Here is a 25,129-nt window from a genome sequence, read left to right as displayed (position 1 = left end):
GACTGAGTCTGTGACTATTGTTTTATGACGCAACTAGTTCAGCTATATTATGGCGACCTACAAATACTCGAATCTTGGCAAGGCAACCAATGGTTGATAATATAACACTATGCACGACGGTTTATGTCAATCAAGGTCACATGGAGTTATTCCTGGAACAAATGCAATCACTTTTCTGAAAAGAGTTTGTTTTAAATTTCATTTCAGGCAGACAAGGGTAAATAATCTACCATTACCCACAGGATGTGGTGAACCCACTCTCCTACCCAGAGTTCCACGCGACCAGCATAGTACACCTGTCACAGGCCAGCTCCATGTGACGATTCGTCACATCTTACACAGTCCATTCAAGATATTGCATATGATTTTCATCTGTTTCATTTTTGACGAGTCTACACATTTAGATTAACGTAAACTCTCACTGAGAAAATATTCTAAAACGTGAAAAACTGTTTCCATTTGCGTAGTTATTCTTTGTTTACATTGGTTGTACGTCTGCACGTGCTTTCATCGAAGCCCTACAGAGAGCTGGCGATAGGGTCACTTTGATGTCTAAAGGTATATTGTCATGACATTCACTGTCGCAGTTGTAGTAGCATATTTATATAATTATGCAAAACAATATGTAAAGCGCACCTAAAGGCTTGCATAAGTCCAGTCTGTTCTGATTTCAGAATAAAAGCGTTTGTTTACAAACAAGAGAAAAGTCCTGTTAGTGATATGCAAATTAGCATGTGGCATAAACTATGCCCCGTCTCTAATACCGCAAGTTGAGGACGCGCATAAGGATCCGGGAGCCAGCATACCTGTGGCAGTGGTGTTGTCACCACTGCGCCGGAGTGTGTGGTCAACCGAGCCTCCTACCAGTGTTTTTCAAATGACGTCATAGTGTCTTTGTCGTCACAGTCCGAATGACGTCACATTGAGCCACGCGATAAGCATGATGGGACGCGGTTGCTGGGTGAACAGGCCCATTGTTCTGTTGATTCAGACCTATGCAGACATTGTAAGAAGTTGTGATTATAAGGAGATACGGTTCATCAGTTATCTGTGTTGTTTCAAATCCAAACTCGACCACATTCGTCAGTAAGGTAAGTAGATCTTATGTGTTATTAGTTTTGCTGATTGAGTTTACTGATGTTGATAGAAGAAACATGTTTTCAAATGAGGAAAATATAAGCTGTATTTGGAAGATCTATCACATAATGTTTAACATACAACTGACACACACAAGTTTTTCAAAGAATTCGTTTCACTTAGGTGTCTATTATCATGTAAACGATGTCTTCTTTATAGGATGCCACGAATAGTCTACATACCACCTGACGATTTTGAACCATTACCGGAATGGATGGAAGGTTCGAATGTTGGTAAGTCGAGGAAGGTTGGTGGCGGTGACGGAGAGTCTGGGAGACGGATGAAGAAAGGAAGAGAGCAGAAGACAAGAGGAAGCAGGAAAGAGATGGAGAGAATGAGGAGATATGAGGAGAGCATGAAGAGGAAGGCGAAGATGGTGAAGGAGGATAGAAAAAGGAGCATCATGGCGGATAGTCCTGATATGACACAGATTTCTTTGAGAGAGGCGAGAAAGAACGGACAGAAAGCATCTAAGAATGATAAAGTGATCAGAGATGCAGGAAAGAGGTGGCAGCTGGGAGATGGATTCAAACTAACTCTTCAGAAAGACGCAGACAGCACTGGAAGATCTAAGAGTGGGAGGAAGAATCGAAACAGGCGGCATAGAGATGCGAGGAAGGAGGGTGTGGTTGTTGGGGTGGAGCGAGTTAGAGGCAAAGAGAAGGTGAAGGAATGGATGGCTAAAGTCCATATGGCGAATCTGATGGCCACCAGTGTCCAGGAGGTCAGCTCGGAGTCTTTCAGTAACCACACTGAAAGAAATGTCGATGGTTTTGACATTGTGTCTCCGTGGCCCATCTCACGCTATTGCATGGAAGATTCTGATTTCAAGTTAAAAGGTATGATAAAACTTGGACAGTTTCTCTTGGAGATTTAGTTAGTGATTCTTTCTCTTTTACTTAATAAAACACCAGTATAACGCTACAGCTAAAGAATTTGAATAAATATTTTAAGTTCTGCTTATAATCATAATTCCATTTTAGTCCAAGCTCATTGCAACAACAGCGACCCCTCAGACAGCCATGACCTTGGTGAGCGGCCTGTCAATTTTCTGTACTCCCTGTTTGGCCGCCCAGCACCAGACACCGGGGATGTCAAGGAACACTCAGATGAACAGATGACCCCTGGAGTGAAGTGTCAGAAAAGTGAATCTATTCGGAAACGATTTTCCTCGGTAATCTGATATTTTCAGTTATAAATGAAACATATTCTCCTTCCTCCTTCCTCCTAACAAAATTAAGCAATTTAACCTGTATTAAAATTTTGTTTTTCGCTGCATATACGTAGCTTAACTTATTTAAAAAAATATATATTTTTGTTAACTTACGTGTTTGATCTACACTATTCAGGTTGTAGTGAGTGAATGAGTGAGTTGGGTTTAACTCCGCTTTTAACAGTATTCCAGTTATATCGAGGCGTGTCAGCTTAATGTGGGAGGAAAGTCTGAAGTGATGCAAGTCTTAGACGTTTACCACTTCGGTGAAACCCACGAACACGGTATGGTGCTGACAAACCTAGAAACATAATCGGGGTACCGGTGAACAGGGATTCGAACCCACAATCATAGGTTTCTGGCGTGCCCAAGGGACACAACTCTGCACAGCGGGTTGCTGCGCCTTAGACGACTGGTCCACCCGTGCCCCCTCAGGGTTGTAACTACAACTGTCATGACTTGACCTTGTTGTGTTTCAGGCTCTCCATAGACTCGCTCGCTTCCTCCACAGATCAAGATAGACTTGAAACCAACACCGTTCCTTAACTCTGAACTTTGCTGCTGTCACCATGTGTAAATTAATCAAAACTTTGACAGAATATTTAAAAATTGTTTTTGTATCCATTTTAAACATATTTAATCATTTCCTATTTTATATAATATGTACATAAAAATGCTGTTCATGTCTTTAACAAGACTGAATTAAATCATCTTCACCATACAGCTTATATTTGTTGCCTGAGTTTGTTTAGTTGTTGTGTCATTTGGCCGCGATAGGGTATATACTTCGTCACCACAACCACGTGGGGAGTCCTGGCTAGGTCAGCCAAGACTTCCTGTCGTGTGGCGTCCCATCCCACTAAGTGAGTGAGTGATTTGGGTTTTACGGCGCTTTGAACAGTATTCCAGTTATATCACGGCGTGTCAGCTTAATGTGGAAGGAAAGCCCAAAGCGATGCAGGTCTCAGACGTTTACCACTTCGGTGAAACCCACGAACACGGGTATGGTGCTGACAAACCTAGAAACATAATCGGGGCTAACCGGGATTCGAACCCCCAATCATAGGTTTCTGGCGTGCCCAGGGGACGCAACTCTGCACAGCGAATCGCGGCGCATTAAGAAGAAGCGCTACAAGCATGCAAGTCCACAGATACTCGGCACACGGATGGCTCCGTCGTCTAAGGCGACGCAATTCACTGTGAAAAGTTGAATAAGTTGTGCCAGAAACCTACAAGTAGAGATTGCTGCAGAGCATCAATAGCTCCCCGCCATTGATGTTATGTGCAGAGGAAGGAAGTGTAAGCTATGGGAGGAGAGAATTTGTGTTAAGTACAAATTGGTTGTTATAAATGTACTTATCTTTGGAAAGCACAATAAAAGAAACAGTGTCTTCAATTGGTCAGCACAAAGAAAACCCAGGCAAGAAAACTAGGCCTGTCAGGCAAAACTTGATGTATTACATATTGTAAAAACAAAGGCCATAGGTCACTTTTCTCAAAACTTCGTTTAAGTAATCACAAACTAAAAATTGAAAAAATTGTAGATATACAATATACACATACATGTGATGTCTCAGAAGATGAACAACATTACGCACTGTCTTACATAATACAACCAAGAAAGAGAATCACAAATAATCCCCAATCATGATAAAGAATTTGGTACACTCTGTTAAAAGGAGCAGATTCTTAATAAGTTTACCAACAGTTATCCAGAAACAACTTCCAAGATCTGTTAACATATCAACAATTACAAACAAATTCCTTGTACATGTATATACTACATTCCAGAGTTTTGCTCAATTCTCATATTGTTTCCATATCATTATAAAACACTTGTTTTAGAAATTAAATTCTACCTCTTTTGAATGTTGAATGTTCCTGTGTTTTTTAATTGTCGTTTATTGTGCATGATTTTTGTAGTTTGTGATTGTGCAATATTGCCACTGTTTCTTCATGGAATGTTCCGCAATACATATCTCATCTAAAACATCTTTGTTGTATAATAGTTTCTTACAGTTGTTTACGGGGGCATGGTTGGCCCAGTCGCCGAAGGCGCTGCAATTCGCTATGCAGAGTTGTGTCCCTTGTGCACGCCAGAAACCTATGACAGTGTGTTTGAATCTCGGTTCGCCCCGATTTTGTTGTCAGCACAAAACCCTTGCTCGTTGGTTTCACCAAAGTGGTGAACGTCTAAGATCTGCATCACTTCAGACTTTCATCCCACTTCAAGCTGACACGGAATACTATTCAAGATGGCGTTAAACCCAACTACCTCACTCACTCTTGTGTATGGTTCCGTTTGGTTAACTGGGTTTGTGTTGTGATTGCTTCCGGCTTAGATTTGAAATTTGTTTAGAAGAATGTTACTATGTTCAACCCAAACATCGTGAAGATATCATGCAACCGTATTATCTTTTTGGAAAATAATTGCAAACTACAGACCAACCTGTTGATTTCCTATGTATCCAGAAGCAAAGAACATATACGGGTGTATGATCTCTGCTGGAGGTTATTTTTTTTTGTCAAAGCAATAAACCATGCAGAAACGTAAACCGCCGCATGAAACGGCATGTACCATACATTACATACAGTGAAGTATTTAAAACAATGCTGTGCTCAACTATGCACAGCAAGCGCCATACATGTGATTATGAAGACAACTAATAAAAAAATTCTCATATCAAACCCGTTGTTTTAAATGTGTTGTTTATTGAAAAAAGTCATAGTTTATAGAAGCCTGTTATTTAATCGTGTTGAACAATATGTTGCAATAGCAGTGTGAAAATTGAGTGCGCGTGACAGGCTTGGCCTAAATTCCTTCCTGGAACGTTTCTCGATGGCTGCCTGAATAACATACGATACATTGCAAAGGTAGTGCGCAATTAAACTGTTCGGGTAAGGGAGATAATCACTCACTCTCAGTGATACAGCTTGAATAAGATACGATGTACAGCAATGCAAGGTCAGTGCGTGAATTTATCACTTCTATACTACGCCTATAGCTAAAGAAGATAATCGCTCAATGCGCAATAGTTTATTCTTACAAAATATAGACCGGTTAACTTTAGAGAAATGGGATCATTTTTAGCTCTTTTAAAAACAAAATGAACAAATTTCATGGGTTATCAGCATTACGAAAAGTGACTAAGTCTCAGAATAGCAAGACGATTTTGAAGTATCTCTTATTGCTGGAAAAGATAAACATCAACATTTCACGCACATTTCACATGATTTGTATGTATCGTTTCGGTAACTGTGTGGCTTGATATTTCAAAGAAACCAACATGTCGACTTACATGCTCCAAAATTAACCTCTCCCGTATACTTCCCCGCCTTAAGGGCGGGGAAGAATGATCGTGGGTCTGAATCTCAAACTCGCCCTGATTATATTTCTTGGCTTATCGTCGATAAAATACCTCTTCACGTTGGTTTCACAAAAGTTTAAAACGTCCAAGACCTGCATTACATCAGGCTTGCTTCCCCCATCACGCTGACACAAGCCGTGACATAACTGAAATACTGTTCAAAGCGGCCTCACACCAAACCACCAGTATCCAGCTCAGCAAGTCGTTGACGGACATCCTACAAGCTGCCATTACTTCTATACTTAAAAGTAGTTTCAGTGAGAAGCCATGTCACAAACGGTTTGAGTGTTGGTTAGTGAGACAAAAACACAGTCATTTTGCAATGTGTACCGAAATGTTTCATTTGCCAGATAAAATCAAGATGTACAACGCATCCGTCCAACCTCTTAGCGTGCCTCGATGACTACCATTAATGCAGTTTTGTTTTCGTTGTTAACATGACTTTTATTGTGACTCTGTTCAGCTAATGAATTACCTATCGGCCAGAAGAGAAAGATGTATCTCTTTCAAAATTATACTGCTCACAAAAAGTAGGGGATATTGAAATTAAAATCAGTGGCACAAAGACAGTCATATAGAGGCCTACAAATAATTTATGTATGATTGAGGAAAAGCATAGGTCCGTCTGAGCATGCCTCACAATGACCACCAGATGCCCTTGCATCCAGGAAAATTGCACCCAAACGTACCATGGGGTGGGGATGAGAAATCACATCTTGTGTCACACGTGCAAATGAATAAATCCACGTGCCTCACGTGCAAAAATGGGTGTTTACATGGGTCTTGGACCAAGTTCATCCATCCCTTCACCACTTTCCACAATGCGAAGGTTACGAGAAGACGAAAGATTGAGAGCAATTGGGATGATCCAGGCCGGAAGAACGCAGGCCTACACAGCAGCACAACTGCATGTCTCACAGTCAGTAGTCAGCCGGTTGTGGGCACGTTACATTGCCACTGGAAGGGTTCAAGACAGACCCCGAAGTGGTCGTCCAAAATGCACGACCAGACGTGATGACCGGCGGATCATCACTGGAGCCCTCCGTGATCGACGTTTAAATGCGACACAGCTGCAGCAGGTTCACAGACATGCCACTGGGAACTCATCTCCACACAGACGGTACGAAACCGGCTCCATGCTGCAGAACTTCGAGCAAGGCGACCTTACAACACATTACCCCTAACAAACCGTCACAGATAAGCCCGGCGAGAGTGGGGTCGTCCTCACCAGAGGTGGAGCAATGCCCGGTGGTCCCATGTGATGTTCAGTGATGAGTCGAGGTTCTCTTTAGACTTCAATGATGGCCGTCATCGTGTCTGGCGTCGTCCTGGTGAGCGTCATCAGCCAGCTGCCATGATTCCACATGATCGGCATGGGAGGGGTTCTGTAATGGTGTGGGGTGGAATCACGGTGACAGGCAGAACCGATCTCCACATCTGCCAAGGAAGAGTTAAGGGTGTTTACTATCGGGACAACATCATCACGCCACATGTCCTGCAATTTGCACACCGTCACGGACAGGGTTTCATCTTCCAGGACGATAATGCCAGGGCTCACCTTGCGCACGTCGTCCTTAACCATTTGCGGCGGCACCAAATTGAAACTCTTCCATGGCCAGCGATGTCCCCCGACCTCTCCCCTATAGAGCATGTGTGGGATATGTTCGGAAGACGAGTGCAGATGCGGCATCCCCCATGTCAAGACTTGCAACAACTTGGTGTGGCACTCCAAGAGGAATGGCAGAGGATTCCCCAAGTTCACATTGGTCGCATCATTAGGAGTATGAGACGTCGGTGTAATGCTTGTTTGGCTGCTAATGGTGAGCCAACCCGGTATTAACCCATTTATGACTTTTGGGTTTCTACCCCTCATGAACTTTCCAGCGTCTACAAAATGAAATTGCAGCTTGAACAAAGTCATTACTTTCAAAACTGTTTCTTTACATTCTAATTTCCACATTATTATTGTTTCCCAATGAAAATTAAACATAATTCTGAAGCTTTTCGTCGTAACTTTTCAATATCCCCTACTTTGTGTGAGCAGTATATAAACATATAAAGAAATAATGCGTAAACTTGTGCAAATATATACAGATAAAACAATGTTTATATTTTTTTGCCGTTTCATTTTCTATTGGCGACCCGATGTCATAGATACGAGGGCTGGTCAAAAAGATATAAGCCTGGCTAACTTTCAACTATGGGCCACAAAGTGAACTAGTCAATGTAGTACATTGATTGAGTAGTTCATTGAAAGTGTATTTGGTCAGTTGAGGCCGTTTGTATTTTACAGACAGCCAGTTGAACGTGACAGGGGTCCAAATGGACACAGAAATGGGAAAGAATGATTAGCGAGCAGTCATCAATTGTTTACTTTAGAGAAAAGTACTCCCCAAGAAATTCACTACCGCATGTCATAAGTGTATTGGGATCAGCGCCCTGAAGCGCTGTTATAGGGGCACTGATCTAACGGACTGGTTGTTGCCTTTGTTATTGTTTTTCCCCCGTGAGTACCCGGATGATACGCAACGCAACTGAGCGTGACCAGAGACTGGGGTACCGTCTGCAAGGACAGCTAAATAAACTTGGAGGCTGGAGGCAATATTTGTTTTACGCATTTTTGAACACTGATTGGTTAACTGTGATCTATAAAGATTTCGACAAAGGGCGCATGTTAATTCATTTCTTCAGCCTAAACAAACAGACAAAAAGAACAAGGGAGCTCATCGGACGTCGTCATTTGGAAATACCCCAGATGGTTATAGTTTAATACTAAAAACAGTATCCATGCAGTGAAAGCATTTTCGGATTTCGGCTTGCGTCGATAATACGATTACTACTCCCTTGTTGTCATCCACGTTTTCTCGTATAACCCTACACTTGTGTATTTGTCGTCATTCACTTGATGCTCAGTTAATGAATTTATTACAGGTACAGTTAGTGGTAGCACCACTTATATTACCTGACAAAGGTTCCCATTTGGCATTAATTGTGTCTGGGGTAATTATTCAATCTAAATCCAGGTTTGAAGTGAGGTGAAATGTGTGTTATGTTATATGCACGTGGCAGCCCAGCAAGAGATGAATGATCACTTGATTTACTTTTTTTTGTAAATCAACGGATCGTTCCTAGTCATCAACGGATTAACAGAAAATACGTTGATTGATTAATCACTGTTATCTTGCACAGTGGATATGTCAAGAGTGAGTGTTTACATGTCTAGGTTTACTAAAACAAAGGGAATACACTCATAGCATGGCGCGAAGTGCCGATGTAAAAACAACATACTTTGTTCAAAGGGTTAACTGATAATACGTTGATTGATTGATCATTGTTATCTATCACTCAATGGAATTTTTAGGAACCGTGGACGCTATGAAAATAGTTGTCACGTGGGCTTTCTCAGCCGACCATTGAGATTTGACACCTATGTAAAACACCTGAAACAATCCAAGTGATCAGTTGAGAAACGAACACGGGTTATAATATCCCGAAACGATATATATCTTTTAAAATATTTGATTGTTACTGAGACACGTGACATCGAATAAGTTTCCTTGTACAGCTGCAGATGAGTGGGATATTGTTCCTTTGTGTGGATATTCACGGATACATTCCTCGAACAAGGAAGCTGCCTAAAACTTATACACATAAATTTGGTAGGTTGTAATTATGATATCTGCATTTTGTTTTCCTTCATTTGAACCGATTCGTTCTTGTTTCTCTACGTCTTGGTTGGGAAATTCTTCAATGCGCGATAGACGTTGTTGTCACAAGTCTTTTCCTTTGTAAGCGTGTATATATTACCGTCAATTTGTAAAATGTGATTCTCTCAGGCAATTTATAAAATGTGTAAATATTTCAGTCATTTTGACTAAAAAATCTGTCCAGATTGATCAAGACGATCAAAAGGGCCTACAAACATCACAACAGATTATTATGTAGGATTAAACGCAAAAAAACTTAGGAATGTACTTTTCAACGTTACATTTTCAGTCTCTTGGTGATGACATTAAACATCAAAATGTTTGGAATTCGTTGTCATAATAATACAGATGGAAATGTTTTTCAGTCACTTTGTAAAATAACTGAATATTTAGACGTTTAATAAATTTGTTACACATTTGACAGTAAAAAAATATACACACTATAAAAAAAGCATATGCTCAGGTGAAATATGTACTTTGTGTTGCAAGTCAAAATAGTGTAAACGAAAATCGCCAAATTACCAAGCAAGTGACTTATCAAAACTTCGTCACGATTACCGATGCTACTCACAAAGATACCTACATTTCCTTATTATCTCGAAAACTGTATTTCATTTTGTTGAGCAATGTGACCATACACCCTTATTACTATCCATAAAAGTGACTAATGCGCTTACGAATGGCGCAGCAGAGGTCGCGAACTAGTCTAGATTTCTGCTATACATCCGGGTATTTACTGGGGAAAAACAATAACAAAGGCAACAACCAGTCCCGGGGAATTGCGTTAGATCAGTGCCCCTTTAACATGAAAACAACCGCTATGGACGGGATAACAGGCTGAAGCACGGTTCGACACATTTACGCTATTAACTTTAATCCGACTTTATTGGAGTTGATTTAACATATACGTAAAATAGTGGGGCCAGGGGTATACTAGTACAAAGGTTGTATCCATGTCAGTTGATTACGATCAGTGGAAGCAATGTGTGGACCAATTCTAACTCGGGTCTTCATAAGTTGCTTACTAGTTTATAAGTTCCATTTTATAGTTAAATAGGGTTTTTTATCAATCAATAAAAAATATAGCATTTTGGTAAAAAAAAAGCATGTAAATAAGGTTTTTAAGTAATCAGCTGGTCTTAAGTTCGAAACTCAGATTGGCCCCGATTGCCGTGTGGTCTTTGGTCACACTCAAATACAAAAAATAACTTTATAGCCCCATGAGACCATGTAATTTTCGAGGAGGGCCGGTAAAAATATATATATATATATATATATATTCTATATTTTTAAAGCTACGAATTCCTGTTGTTGAGTCAAACCTGTCACTCCTATTTGTTGTTCTTTGTCAAATATAGTAATAGAATGCTTAATGTTTCCCGTTCACGTTAAAACACATGGAATGGCTAGAATATCACTGCTGTAGCTAGATGGACCTATTTTGTATAGATATTAGATAAGAAAAGAAACACCCTCTCAAATACAATTAATGGGCTTTTGATTATCACAAAAATAACCATGAATGATTGCCAGAATATATATGTGTTCATTCAGAAGATTTGAAAAATCGTTTACGTTTTGTGAGAGCCGAAAACCTTTTGAAGAACCGCGCTTCCCCAACACTAGGTCCAATGACGTGATCTCGCGTGATCTTTGTCGCCATAGTAACTGTTGTCACGACGCCATTTTTGGTGCACAGTCACAAATCCACTCTAAAGTCTGTTTTGAATTCTCTGGCACGTTACTGCCTCATTTTATCATCATGTTTGCGAATGTGGCCAGTGTTTATCACCAAGGTACTTTATCACCACCTTATATATTTTGGTTTGATTGATTTTGATTATTTTTTCTCATTTTCTTTTGGTAAGAACGCCAAAGCTTCTATCCGAAGTTTTATAGTTATGTTGAAATATAAATCTCAGTGTTTGTGATCCTTGGTTCCATCTCGAGCTCGTTCACAACCTTTCATGATATGTTGGTTCTATTCCCTTTTATTCATTTCCACAATTCCCCTTGATCTAAACTTACTCATTTTTGTCAATTTTATATCTTTTGTCATAGGTTGACAACAGAAACAAGACGAACTGTATAGGGCGCCGATTGATTAAAAAAATAATAACCTTATGTTAATGTTCGAGGATTTTTGGTCTTTCTCTACGTCTTGTGCGCATGTCTACACATTATTTTTGTTCCTCACACTCACAGCTCGGGATGAGTTGAACAACATGCAGAGACACAGCCTGGCTCTCTCCCACCCTGACACTCCCGTCCCCCTTCCAGTAGGTCATCATGGTCATTCGTGTTTAGTGTTTTCAGTCTGCAAGCTGTCGGGCGTTTTCTGTGAACAATGCCTCACTAGTTTGTTGATACTCTATGCCAGTCCTAACCATAATTAACCACTTACTAAAAGCTAACAGCCTTACACTCGTCTATAACCTAATGTCATACTGTAACCAAAAACTCAAAGAGCTAATCATGCATGCCCTTTATCATTGCTTAATTTTCAATCTTTCCCAGAACTATGTTCATTCTTTCTCAGGTCTATATCATTTAATAAATCAATGCACGTTACTTTTCTCTGATGCACCATTCTAACAACCAATTTGCACCCTTTTATCTTTTACCTTTTTAATAGAACCCCTCCACTACCGCTCGATTCAGCTACGACCCTCAGACACCCCATGCCGTCACCCACCCCCCTCTCTCCAACCCACCCCTCCGCTGTGTGGACATTGATCTGGGCGACCCCGTGCAATCCCTCCTGCCATCTGCTGTGACTGATACACACAAGACCGTACAAACACAACTGCAATGCATAGACATTGATCTAGGCGACCCGATAGTATCCCCATTCCCGAGTGTTTTGCAAGAAACGCCATTGCCATATGTTGTGATTGATGTGGGCGACATTAAAGAAACACAGACCCAGTCTTTCATTGGATCATGCTACTCGTTGGTGTTAAACTTCGTCAAGGGACTCTTTTCTATGTTTTAGATGAATAGTTTATTAATAATTGTCCAACATAAACCCACCGTGAACTCATTTATGGCGTCTATTCTAAAATATTAAGTACAATATTAGACTATTTCGACCAATTAAAAATACATTCGCAGGTCTTGTCCAGTTGTTGCTAGGTGTTCATTTGATTGTTTGTTAACTGTGTTTACATTTTTATTTTGTATAAAACCTTTGTTTCTGTTCAATCTTGCTTTGTCTTTTTTTGACAATATATTACAATACGTTTTGAACTAAGTAAAACTACAAGGAGTAGACGCCATTGGTCCTATCCAACCAGTCCGGTGCTGATTTCAGGCTAGTGGTTTCTGCAAAATGATTAGATTTTGGTAGAAAACAACTAGTCCCTCTGGATTTTTGCTAGCCTCGGACTTATGGACCAGTGGCCAGGGCTGACCCTGTATACACTGTAAATATATCCAGAAGAATCCTTATTGCCACCTGTGATTGGTGTATACATTGAAGAAGCACAACAGGCCCAGTCTTTCGTTGCTGTGCTAACCGATTGTTTTATGTTTGAAATGATTATGCTTGTTTTTGTCCACCCTAGGTTTGTCTCTTTGTATATTACAGTATGTTTACAACTATGTATCACTTGAATTATTGATCGTGTACCTCGACTTCCTTCAGTTTAGGGGCCAATGCGCATCTGGAGAAACTGACAATGGAAAAATTGTGTTTTTACCATTTATTTGTAAGCGTCGATGTATGGCACAGCCGCACACTAAGCATATAATAATCTCTACAATTTAAAAGTCTCTCAAAGTAGATATGTAGAAGTTATACATTGTATTTAGCGAGCATTTGCGAGCTAAATAGGTAGTATTTATTCCCAATACAGGATATTTACCATCCCAAACACAATAGCATGACAACCTCTTTATCATATTATGTCATTCTTTAATTCTTGGTTCGAAATCTACTCCCATCTCTCACAATCATTACCTTAACATTGCAAGTTTTCCTGGAATGGGCACATTAATATTACGTCAGAGGCTCGGAAGGTAAGTGATGTGTCTTCCGACAGTGAACCGTCAGTGTAGTTCCGACTGAAACCTGTTTCTTATACCGTGGCGTAACTACATATAGGCAAAACAACAATTGCCTACACAAAGGGAAGCTACTCTAACTGTAGCCTATGAGACATCGCGTTTGTATACAGTGTCCGCCTGTCCTGTCATAACGTTACAGGGGCGGTCGGGTAGCCTAGTGGTTAAAGCGTTCGCTCGTCACGCCGAAGACCCGGGTTCGATTCCCGACATGGGTACAATGTGTGAAGCCCATTTCTGGTGTCCCCCACCGTGATATTGCTGGAATATTGCTAAAAGCGGCGTAAAACCATACTCACTCACTCACTCATAACGTTACAACGTGCAGTCAGATGTACACACAGAGACAAAACGAGTTCGCGTCCGACGGATTCTCTCAAAAACTGGTTGCTTGTCTTTGAGACACGTGACCAACGGCAGAGAACGTCCTCATGAGAAGTTGTGGTACTGTATTCTAAAAGTGCTCCGAGATATGTATTGTATCACAACAATGTGTATTGGTACATCCCTTATGATTGTCGCATGTACATTTTAATCCAATTAAATTTTCTGGTAAAACTTATACATCTTGAACGGAACAGTTAAATATGAATTGTGTAGAAATGCTGGAACTGACAACACGATCGGTTGGTTTTGTCCTTGTTAAATAAAAGGATGAGACATACTTCGATGTGAAGAGATCTATATCTTGTTCTTTGTTTTGTTTTTTTTGTTTAACGCCGCGCTCAGCAATATTCCAGCTACATGAAGCGCAGGGCTTGAAAATTTATGAAAAATGTTACTTGACCAAGGGCAAGTATGACCAACATTCTTACTTGCCCTATTTTAAAATGTACTTGCCCAAAATCAAACCAATAAATTCACTAAAATGTTTGTGTACATCTGATGAATTGTGACTTTTCAAATAATTAATTCTGAAATTTGAACATCCAACAATACAAGTTCTTATTCGATTGCAAGCTTGTATGTTTGGGTACTTGGAACAGATGGTGCACTTCATGACTTCGGCCGTGTCATCATACGCAACCCAAGGGAATGGTCTTACCACCCAGCGATGAATGTTCGTTTTTGTTTACATTCGTCATACTTATTATTCATGGCCGATATAGATTCGTTTGAATTTTCAGAATACCCCTCCGCCTTCCTTTTAAGTTTGTCCGGATCCCACCGCTGAAGAAACTTAAATAGACCGCTAGCTGTGACATGATCTGACATGTGCGGTACTGGCAATGTAAATAGAAATCTAGTTATTGTAGATACCCCTCTGAGTGCTAATGGGGCAAAGGGAGGCTACTCTATCCTTCACTAGCTTACACATTTGAAACAAAAGACTGCAGGTTTACTTAAAGTGATCCTTGAATATACCAAAAATAATACTTGAATCACATAAATGGTACTGACATAAAATAGTTCAACAAAATTAATAAGAAAAGTAACGAAAAGTCGTCCTTGAAATGTTTCCTTCAACCGATTTTATTTTGCCTTGTGCTGTTCATTTAGTTTACGGTTTATATTTTCTTAGATGATATTGTGGGTAGCTGAAAAAAAGAATAAAAATTAAAATTAAAAGACACCTTTTTTAAAGTGATCTCTTGACACATTAGTACATTGTACAGGATGTCGGTGAAATAAAAGAAAAAAGATTGTAAGGAAACGTTTTGGGGAAATCAGGGTTAAGTTCCCTACTCTTTCTCTTTTTCATTACTGGAAATTAGTCAACCGACATTGTGAAAGGAAATCAATATGCTTGTCTAAATATTTATTATATTCCACAATGGTGTATCTGTGATTCAATTAAAAATAAAACTCGTATAATATTTTTTTCTACTCCAGACTTGATCCAGCAGAAGAAACGTCACAACAGCCCTCGGGTAGCGTCACTGAGGGCCGGGCTACCTACCTGAGAGTACAGGTGAGCATGTCACGTACCAAAACGAATTGTCTTTTCCTTCGTAGAGGAAGAGGTCACGGTATTTGATGACAAAGATTTCTGAGAAAATCTGGACCTTTCAGATCAGTTCCTATAGATCCTGGCACAGCCAAGGTACATAATTTAGTAGGGACATCAGTATCCATCGCAAATTTACACGATGCGCTTTCCCATGCATCTATTCATGTGTTAAGGCTGTATAGATTTCCAAGTAATAGTTACGAACTTTCGCAATAGCCTGGTCATCATGGTTAATTTAACCAGTCATGCGAGTTTGATGACAACATCTTGGGGCCACATGGAACATGGAGAAAACCGTTTTTTAATTATTGCGATATATATCGTATTGTGACAGAAGTATGAAAAAAACTATTGTAAAACCTCTTTAAAGTTGCACAATTGTGGCATATTGGACAAAGAGTGTTTTATTACTTTTCACAGGTGATCTTTTGTGTCAGTGAAAATAAACATTTTTAGTGATTTACTAACATGTGTTGTTATGGACACTGAGAGCCTTAAGGATACTAGACGATCTGTGTCCACAGAGATTCGTACCCAATGAAAATGGCTAAGCCGTGCCTTTGTTTTGTTTGTTTTGTTGTTTAACGCCCCACTCTACAATAGTCCAGCTATATGACGGCGGTCTGTAAATAATCGAGTCTGGATCAGACAATCCAGTGATTGACATCATGAGCATCGATCTTCGTCATTGGGATATGCATCAACCTAGTCAGCGAGACTGACCACCTTCTGTTAGTCGACTCTTTACGACAAGCATAGCTGTCTCTCAAGACAATCACGGGTTGCTGAAGACCAATTCTAACCTGGATCTTCACGGGCCTAACCGTACCTAAACTATTTACTTCTTAGAAGTCGGACGGTTGTAACAAGTTTACACAGTCGGTGATTGGACTACTCATGAATTGTTATATTATACCATCTTCCCGAGGCAAGGGTGTTTACTGACAGTCAGTTATCTCCCTTGCCTCGGGAAGATGTATGAAACACAAAACAAATTCTTAGTTGAAAGCATGTTCAATCAGTTACGGAAGAACAGACACTTATATAGAAGCTTATATATCTTCATTGGGTCATTGCTGCAGGTAGAATGCAAACGATTAATGTTTCAAATCATTTATATTTTCTTTTGGTACGGGTTCGTTTTTTAGGGTACGAGTCATGCATCCAGTTAATTAGTGGGTAGGGGTTATCCAACATTTGGGTACGAGTCCCAAAATCGTTCCAAGGCTTAAGACAAGTTTGCAAAAAACAGCTTGGTCAACAACAAAAATTTGTTGTTGTTACAAATATGTTTTGTGGTTACTTACTTCCTCTTCACTTCTCTGAAATGCCGACACCTTTTTTCAAAAGTGTGTTTACAAGTAATCATTGTGTTATATGTACAGTATGTAATTGTTGTAAGCGACCAACAAATATTTGACAACCATTCAAAGTCAAAAACGAGGTTGAAAACATTAAAATGTGGGCCAAAATATTGGTGAGAATGGAAATAACACAATGTCCTAACGGTTTGTTCCAGATATCGGCGCTGTTACTTTGAGGCAACATCTACCTCGTCACAATGGACAGCGTCATTTAATTACAGGTGTGACACGCAAGGTGATGGCTGCTCCTCTACCTAACATTTAGTTGATATATCAAGCTGATGTATTGTGTACATACAGAGTGATCCCATAGTTATTGTATGCTTTGTGGGACATTCGTATATTCCATTTCAGTTTTATAACTAAGTTTTCTCACCATAGCTTAGTATTTGCAGGATTGAACAAGTCAAAATAAAAAAATACAGTTGAATATCAAGTCTGATTTTGGTGAGACCGAGGGAGCGGCCGAGTAGCCTAGTGGTTAAAGCGTTCGCTCTACACGCCAAAGGCCCGGGTTCGATTCACATGGGCACAATGTGTGAAGCCCATTTCTGATGTCCCCCCGCCGTGATATTGCTGGAATATTGCTAAAAGCGGCGTGAAACCTCACTCATCCACTCCGTGGGACCGAAAGTTTAGTCCCTTTTGGTACGTGGTTAGCATCCCCTGATATAATCTTTTAAACATGCAACACCAAAAGCGATACTTATTTCAAATTATACAAGTATCAGTCCTCTGTACATGAAATGTTCACAAATTTATTGAAAGAAGTATCATTACAAAATGTCATTAAAAATCAATCCATTCCTTTTTAACTTGTGGGTTTTTTCAAAGTTAAAGCAATACCCCATTATATACAGCAGCTTTTTGAAGTGTGGAAAGTTCATCTTGATCAGATTACATGACACACTGTTCCTTTGTCAACACAGCCTCAGCCTGGTGTCCAGAATTAAGAAAGTCCGGATTAGACAGGTTTTACTTTATTATGTAATTAATTAATCAATTAATTAATATAAATTCAGGCCGTAAATGTGGTCTGGCTTTTATTGAGTGAGTGAGTGAGTGAGTGAGTGAGTATGGTTTTACGCCGCTTTTAGCAATATTCCAGCAATATCAGAAATGGGCTTCACACCTTGTACCCATGCATGTCGGCAATCAAACCCGGTCTTCGGCGTGATGAGCGAATGCTTTAACCACTAGGCTACCTGACTGCCCTGGTCCGGCTTTGACAGAGATCTGTATCAGTGAAAGTCAGGTTTGACACATTCAGAAATATGTGAATTTTTTTATCAATGTTTCATGTTGATTCAGGTAATAGGTAAAAAGGAAAATTGAATATTGCTGTTGCCCATGTATAAAATCAAATAAAAATTTCAAGACACCATTGCTTGGATCAACCATGGCTAGTTTAAGCCCTGTAGGCCATATGGTTTCAGAGTAGTAGTTGAAAATGTAAAAAACAATAACGTTGGTTGAGGTGAAATGGCGTTTAACGTCGCATTAAAAATTATTGCTATACAGCAACCTGCATGCACCCGTGTGTGTGTGTGTGTGTGTGTGTGTGTGTGTGTGTGTGTGAGAGAGTTACAAGTACCATTTTTTAACGCTGGTATGATGCATACGGGTATCGCACCACCGACCTTCCACTCTTGGCAAACACTCTATCCACTGGACCACAAAGGCAGTCCGGATGTCAGTCTGGGCAAACACTCTATCCACTGGACCACGAAGGAAGTCTGGATGTCAGACAAAGGACAACAGTCCACAATGTTATCTCACATAATGAAGTCCATCTCAAATCAGCAATAAAAATTCGGGTCTTTTTTTAAGACTAGTACTGAAGCCAAGTCTGCTTGACCAGACAAAATCTATTCTGTGTATACTGTGTTTACATATTCTGTTAGCTTTATTCAGTTTGTATCAAAATTGAAGCACAGAGAACTGGTTCAGAATTTCCGCCCCCAAATGCTCCCAGTCAATGTCGACAACCATCACTGGACCTTTACTTGTCTTGTCAATGTCGAAGGCTCTTCGATGCCAATACCATATATTCTTGTGTTGATGACATGTAATTCTGGTTTTACTTTATGAAACATGCATCAATTTGTTTGTACACACAATCAATAAAACACACAGGAATGTATTGGTTTTATTATCATGGAAAAACACATGATAACAATACAAGATTCTAGATAATGCAAACTGGTAACAGGTTAGGACGGATATATTGGATGGAATATCTCTTTTACACCATAAAACAAAACATATGAAACGGATGAGGGTGTGAGTAGGCTTTAAAGCCGCTTCCAACAATATTTCAGTTATATCAGCGTGATACTTAATGTGGGAGACAAGCAAAGTAATCCAAGTTGTTAAGGTCCACTGTAGATATTTACCACTAAGACCAATAATCATGAATAGGGAAATCTAGGATTTGAACCCATGATCCTGTATCTGCTAAGGGCAGTAACTCTACACTGTTAAATGTAGGTCTTGGACAATCGGGGACCTGTGCACCATCAAATATGAAGATCAAGTGTTGCAAGGATGTTTACCAATACCATCAGGCCAAATCTAATTATTGGATTTTCATCTCCTACCTCAAGCATGACAATCAACAATACACATGTGGCGATATCAAATTTGCAGCTGACCATTCTGCACTTGTTGCTGGTAAACACTTGCCATTCCAAAAATGTGGCAATTGTTTTGAGTGAGTGAGTGAGTATGGTTTTACGCCGCTTTTAGCAATATTCAAGCAATATCACGCAGGGGACACCAGAAATGGGCTTCACACATTGTACCCATGTCGGGAATCGAACCCTGGTCTTTGGCGTGACGAGCAGACGCTTGAATGGCTAGGCTACCCGACACCCCCAATTGTTTTGAATAGGCACCTAGTCCTGCGCATGGTGAACAAAGCAAATATCAACACAATGAACAATGGATTGTACTACACCTGCATTGAAATCAACAATCACTCTGGATCTGGACCAAGTTAATATAATCATAATATTACTATCCTGCACTAAACAATTTTGGCAAGAAGTTGAGAATAATGCTGATACGTTGGACAATATTTCATTGTGGTATGATCATATTCAGGCTGAAAAAGAACGCTGTGATTCCAATCACCTAACCGACTAGAATTATTTCTTCTGGTACTACGGATCATGACAAAAAGCACACAGGTTTTTTTAAGAAGGAACCAAGCCTACCCGATTTTGCCATGAAGTGTCATCAGAACCACAACATTGTTATAATCAGGCCTTCAAGAAACAAGACAACCAATTGAAGATATGAAAGAATGGAATGACAACCTTTGTAACAAACAGACAATGATATCACAGCAAGAAGTGTAAACACAATTAAATATACATGTATTTAGTCTGGTAACAATTGAAAAAGTTCTGTTTAACCAGTGTAAAATGATATTAATTGGTCACATCAGCAGTTTAAATAAATCACTTTTATCCTACCCAAAAATATGTACATATAAAGATTAGATGAATAAATACCACAGTTTTGCTTTCTTAACAACCACAAATATTTCAGTCAATTTTTATCACACTCTGACAAAATATTTGTTAACACTGACTTCAGTTTTGCAAGTTCTGAACAGAATGTTCTTGAAAGAGACAAAAGAGGTATATATGTGAATATAACAATTGATCACCAGAAAAATAATACTGTTGAAGAAGAATGCTTGACAGTTAGGTCAATTCTTTGATACATACAGATGTTTGACACTACTACATACAGGTATTTGTATGTATACATCAATTCTGCACTTCTGTATGATTTCAAATTAATCTCTGAAGTGATGGACCCATCAAAAGGTACAATTGTCCACCAGAGACAATTGGATATTTTTCCATGACTAATATTCAGCTCAGTCAATGAGCGAATATTACTTAACACTGCAAGAAATATTTGGATTATAGCTAAAACGGCACCTCAGCAAAACGCCACCGAGGGAAAATGGCACCGACTGGCGAAAACGGCACCTCGCCTAAAGCGAAAAAAGGCTACTATTACTGAAATAAATGAAACTAAACTCACATGGTCACTTGCAAACACAAATAATTGTGAAATGTTAATCGCCTTAAAACAAGTTTACATTGTGACAACTATGACCAGTGACCCATGGTGTTTGTCGTACCAGACTTTCTGTAGCCTTTCATAGAGAAATTGGCCAGACTGAAGAAGTCTCCCCTTTCCGCTGTTTAAGATGTGTGGATCACATTATAGGTGAGGTGAAATGGGGTTTAACGTCGCGTCCAAGATTATTGCACTTATATAGCGACGTGCATGTACGTGTGTGTGTTTGTGTGGCTGCTTGTACTAGTCCGGAATGATGCCGATTTATAGTGCTAGCTCACTGAGATACCATGCCGCAGTTTAACATGAATACCCCACTCAGACACAGTATACTGACTCCGATCCGACCAGTCCTTGTTTTAGCCCCTTAATGCCGAGCGCCAGACAGGGTAACAACAAGTACCATCTTTTAACGTCTTTTGGTATCACACGGTCGGGGATCGAACCCCTGACCTTCCGCTCTTCGGGCGGACGCTCTACCACTAGACCACGGAGAGATCTCATTATCGAAGAGGTGATATTTGTGGTAAGAAATAAGAAAAGAATATGTGAAAAGAATAAAGCATACTTACTACAGCATAAATAATACTTAGCGTTATTAAAAATAGAGGTGCCGTTTTTGCCCGACACTTGGTAGCCATTTTGCCAAAAGCGGTGCAGTTTTCTGAGGTGTCGTTTTAGCCTGCACCCAAATATACTGTTTGCACAATGTCACAAATTATTGATAACAAAGGACATTATAATTGTTGACCAATTCAACAAATCCATTGACCTTGTGGTCATCCAAGTGACCCACCAACTGGGGTGATCCATGACAAGACCTTCAGGACGATCATCTTGAAGTGTTTTCCAGACAACACATTATATTTCCACCTCATTACACAGCTGACAAATTTCCTTTTGTCCTCCATGTAAATAACCAAACCAATTGTCCATTACATCATGTCCTTAAAGTTTAATCCCTTGGCTCAGTCATCAAGTTGGCACAGCATGGCCACTCCACGGAGCACCCAGAAGTCTGGTTCTTGTAATGTTGGCAAGTCAATGGAGGACACAAAGTTGGTGGAGTGACCGGTGGAGGAGAGAGTTCCTGCTCGGGTTGAAGTCCGGTAGAGAGGGCAGTCGTAGGACTTGACCACATCTTTAGGGCTTGAATTCATGGCAGCTTCCGCAGCAGACGCAGTCTGATGTAACTGGAGAAGAACAAACAATGATCCAGGTAATACAAGCGTGGATGAGTCAGAGAGGGAGAAGTTCATTAGTTTGAGACATACCCAAACAACACCCATAACATACACCTGTTAGAATGTTGACATCCTAAAACCCGGGGTAGATGGGTCTTCAGCAACCCATGCTTGCCGTAAAAGGCGACTATGCTTGTCATAAGAGGTGACTAACAGGATCAGATGGTCAGGCTCACAGACTTGGATGACGCATGTCATCGTATCCCAATTACGTGGATTGATGCTCATAATGTCAATCACTGGATTTTCTGATCCAGACACAATTATTTACAGACCACCATCATATAGCTGGAATATTGCAACGTTAACAACAAACAACATCCTAAAAGAGACTTTTAGAAAGAATAACACACAAATCATCGCTCAATTGCATAACAGTTATCGATACAGCACAAGAGAAGTTGTGGACCAGCACCAACACCTACACACCATGCAAGGAAGGTGCAGGAACTGGCACAATCATTCTTGTACATCATCCCTGTTTATCTATTATAATGGCACAGTTGTATTGGCATACTTTGGATACAAGGGGGCACGGGTGGCCCAGTCGTCAAAGGTGCCAAGATTCGCTGTGCAGAGTTGCGTCCCTTGGACACGCAAGAAACCTATGATTGTGGGTTCGAATCCCGGTTCGCCCCGATTATGTTTCTAGGTTTGTCAGCAGCATACCCGTGCTCGTGGGTTTCACCGAACTGGTAAATGTCTGAGACCTGCATCACTTCGGGCTTTCCTCCCACATTAAGCTGACACGCCGTGATATAACTGGAATACTGTTAAAAGCGGCGTTAAACCTAACTCACTCACTCACTTTGGATACAAGGGCAGGGTACCACAAGGGTCCTTTGTGGTCCACAGGATCTACATAATGTAAGAAATTGGCAAATCTTTTAGAAATCATTATGAAAGTTCTTGCAAATGTTCCGACAAATGAGAATAATGATAGTATTACTCCATTTATATGGCACTGTACTCAATGCATAAGCATGCGCTTAGCACTTAAACATTATTACCCTGGTCAATGGATCCTTGTGCACTCAACAACCATTCTCAGCTCCCTGGGGAGTATACAACCCAAGCTGCCTGTTAGGTGCCAGAAGGTTAACAACCACATTGCCATCTCATCCTACCGGGTACCCATTCACTGCTGGGTGAACAGAGGCACATCAAAGTCACTTGCCCAAGGAGACACCTTATGTGTTACATGTGCTTCACTGTGGGGCATTACCGAAGCCTTAGAAGCTCTCAGGAGCCCAGCTGCCGAAACACGGTCACGCATCCAAGGACTCTCCGCGACTGACGTTACTTAACTTCACGTGACTTGTGACCTGTTTGCTGTGCACAGGACCACATGCATAGCACCAATAATGTTCTGCTCATTTCAACGCTTGCATGCTTGCACTTATAACAACCTATAGGTAGGGCTAAACGTTTTCAAAATGGCTGAACTTAGAGACTATCAGATATCATTTTTCTGATATTTGAAAAAGAGCAAGTCTTCAAACCAAACTGACTTTCTGTTGAAGACAGAGATTAACAAACATATGGTTAAAAAAACCATCCTGGGTCATTTCTATTTTAGCCATACTTGTGTATTTGTTAATGTCACATTTCCAAAAAAGGAAAGAAAACAGGCTAGCTGTCAGCTATTACACCATGTCTCAGCGTCCTGTAGTCCTTGCCAAACTGCCCAATAATTAAGGTATCCTAAGGACTAGTAGATATTTGCCATTTTTAAGGATTTTGCTATATGTTATCATTATAAGGACTTGTGGACTAAACCTGTTAGTTTCTATTGCTGATGTCTGATAACCTTCAGACACGTATTACAGAGTTTCATGTAACCAAGTTGGACATTTCCAGTGAACCAGGATGGACCATTACCCTACCTCATCTTTTCAATACATCTCCAGCATAGGTTAAAGTAAATCATTTGTAAATGTCAATCAACTCTATGCTGAATTAAATACACCTTGGTAATTGAAATACCTGAACTGGCAGGAAGTGAATCTCCGGCAGCTGGCAGAACTTCTGGCTGGGATGAAGGTCTTGTAGGGACTGAGTGAGGCTGTCCCATCGGGCTCCATCCAAGAACAGTCCAAATATGAGGACTCCATCATCTGGGGGCTGGTGTCCCTATTAATGACATAACAAACATCAGCCACTGTCAAGGATAACTTCTTTTGTTGTTCAATGTCTTCAAAATTCAAGCCATATCAGCAGCTGGTAATAATTACTTACTTTGTGGACAATGTCGCATATCTTAGGGGTAAGTTGCACACTATCATTCTAGAGTGCTGGGGACCTATTCTAAACCAAGTCCCAAGAGGACCAATCGATTCTTTGGGCCAAACCTATAATTTGTTCTGTAGGCCCAGAATCCAAAAATGAGAAAGAAAAACAGAAAATGCATATCAACTGAACATGGCTCCAAGGAACACACATTTCTAATTTTGATCAAAAGTGATTGTGGACAGGGGGCACGGGGGCCACTTGTGAAGATCTGGGGTAGAATAGGTCTTCAGCAACCCATGCTTGTCATAAAAGGCGACTATGCTGTCGTAAGAGGCGACTAACGGGATCGGGTGGTCAGACTCGCTGACTTGATTGATGTATGGTATCCCAAATGCGTAGATCGATGCTCATAATGTCAATCACTGGATTGTCAGGTCCAGAATTGATTATTTACAGACAGCCATCATATAGCTGGAATATAGCAAACAAACAAACAAACAGACGATTCGCTGTGCTGAGTTGCCAGAAACCTATGATTGTGGGTTCGAATCCTGGTTTGCCCTGATTATGTTTCTAGGCTTGTCAGCACCATGCAAATGTTCTTGAGTTTCACCAAAGCAGTAAACATCTAAGACCTGCATCCCTTCGGTCTTTCCTCCCACAATAAGCTGACACATTGGGATGTAACTGGAATATTGATAAACTCACTGACTGATTTACTGATTGTGCATTCATAAATGATAGTTA

At 40.3% G+C, this 25,129-nt stretch overlaps 2 protein-coding genes and 1 long non-coding RNA gene across 4 annotated transcripts in view; 2 read left to right on the top strand and 1 right to left on the bottom strand.

Moving 5' to 3' along the window:
- Positions 1-955: 955 nt before the first annotated feature.
- Positions 956-3,097, top strand: LOC124115418. The gene is made up of 4 exons (XM_046476407.2): positions 956-1,091; positions 1,297-1,976; positions 2,121-2,311; positions 2,830-3,097. The coding sequence occupies exons 2-4, from the start codon at positions 1,298-1,300 to the stop codon at positions 2,869-2,871; spliced, it is 912 nt and encodes a 303-aa protein (XP_046332363.2). The 5' UTR covers positions 956-1,091; position 1,297; the 3' UTR covers positions 2,872-3,097.
- An 8,005-nt stretch (positions 3,098-11,102) lies between these two features.
- Positions 11,103-18,296, top strand: LOC124115416. Its single transcript, XR_007223186.1, has 3 exons — positions 11,103-11,221; positions 15,324-15,402; positions 16,961-18,296. It is a non-coding gene; the product is annotated as an uncharacterized LOC124115416 (long non-coding RNA).
- A 2,986-nt stretch (positions 18,297-21,282) lies between these two features.
- Positions 21,283-25,129, bottom strand: part of LOC124115408 (dynein axonemal heavy chain 6-like) — a 135,847-nt gene continuing 132,000 nt past the window's right edge. For both annotated transcript variants that reach the window (XM_048403119.1, XM_048403120.1), the window contains 2 exons: positions 24,137-24,283; positions 21,283-22,099 (listed from right to left, as the gene is read on the bottom strand). In XM_048403119.1, the coding sequence (XP_048259076.1) occupies positions 21,875-22,099; positions 24,137-24,283 (372 nt within the window). In that variant the 3' untranslated portion in view covers positions 21,283-21,874. The remainder of the gene's footprint in view (positions 22,100-24,136; positions 24,284-25,129) is intronic.

This window comes from Haliotis rufescens, unplaced genomic scaffold (genome assembly GCF_023055435.1).
Source record: "Haliotis rufescens isolate VD_foot unplaced genomic scaffold, xgHalRufe1.0.p SCAF_3, whole genome shotgun sequence".
Taxonomy (NCBI): domain Eukaryota; kingdom Metazoa; phylum Mollusca; class Gastropoda; order Lepetellida; family Haliotidae; genus Haliotis; species Haliotis rufescens.
This window is presented reverse-complemented; position numbering and strand designations above follow the sequence as displayed.

Coding starts and splice junctions, on each gene's coding strand:
- LOC124115418 (XM_046476407.2), top strand. CDS start 1,298: ATGCCACGAATAGTCTACATACCACCTGACGATTTTGAACCATTACCG. Junction 1,977..2,120: donor TTCTGATTTCAAGTTAAAAG/GTATGATAAAAC, acceptor ATTCCATTTTAG/TCCAAGCTCATTGCAACAAC. Junction 2,312..2,829: donor TTCGGAAACGATTTTCCTCG/GTAATCTGATAT, acceptor GTTGTGTTTCAG/GCTCTCCATAGACTCGCTCG.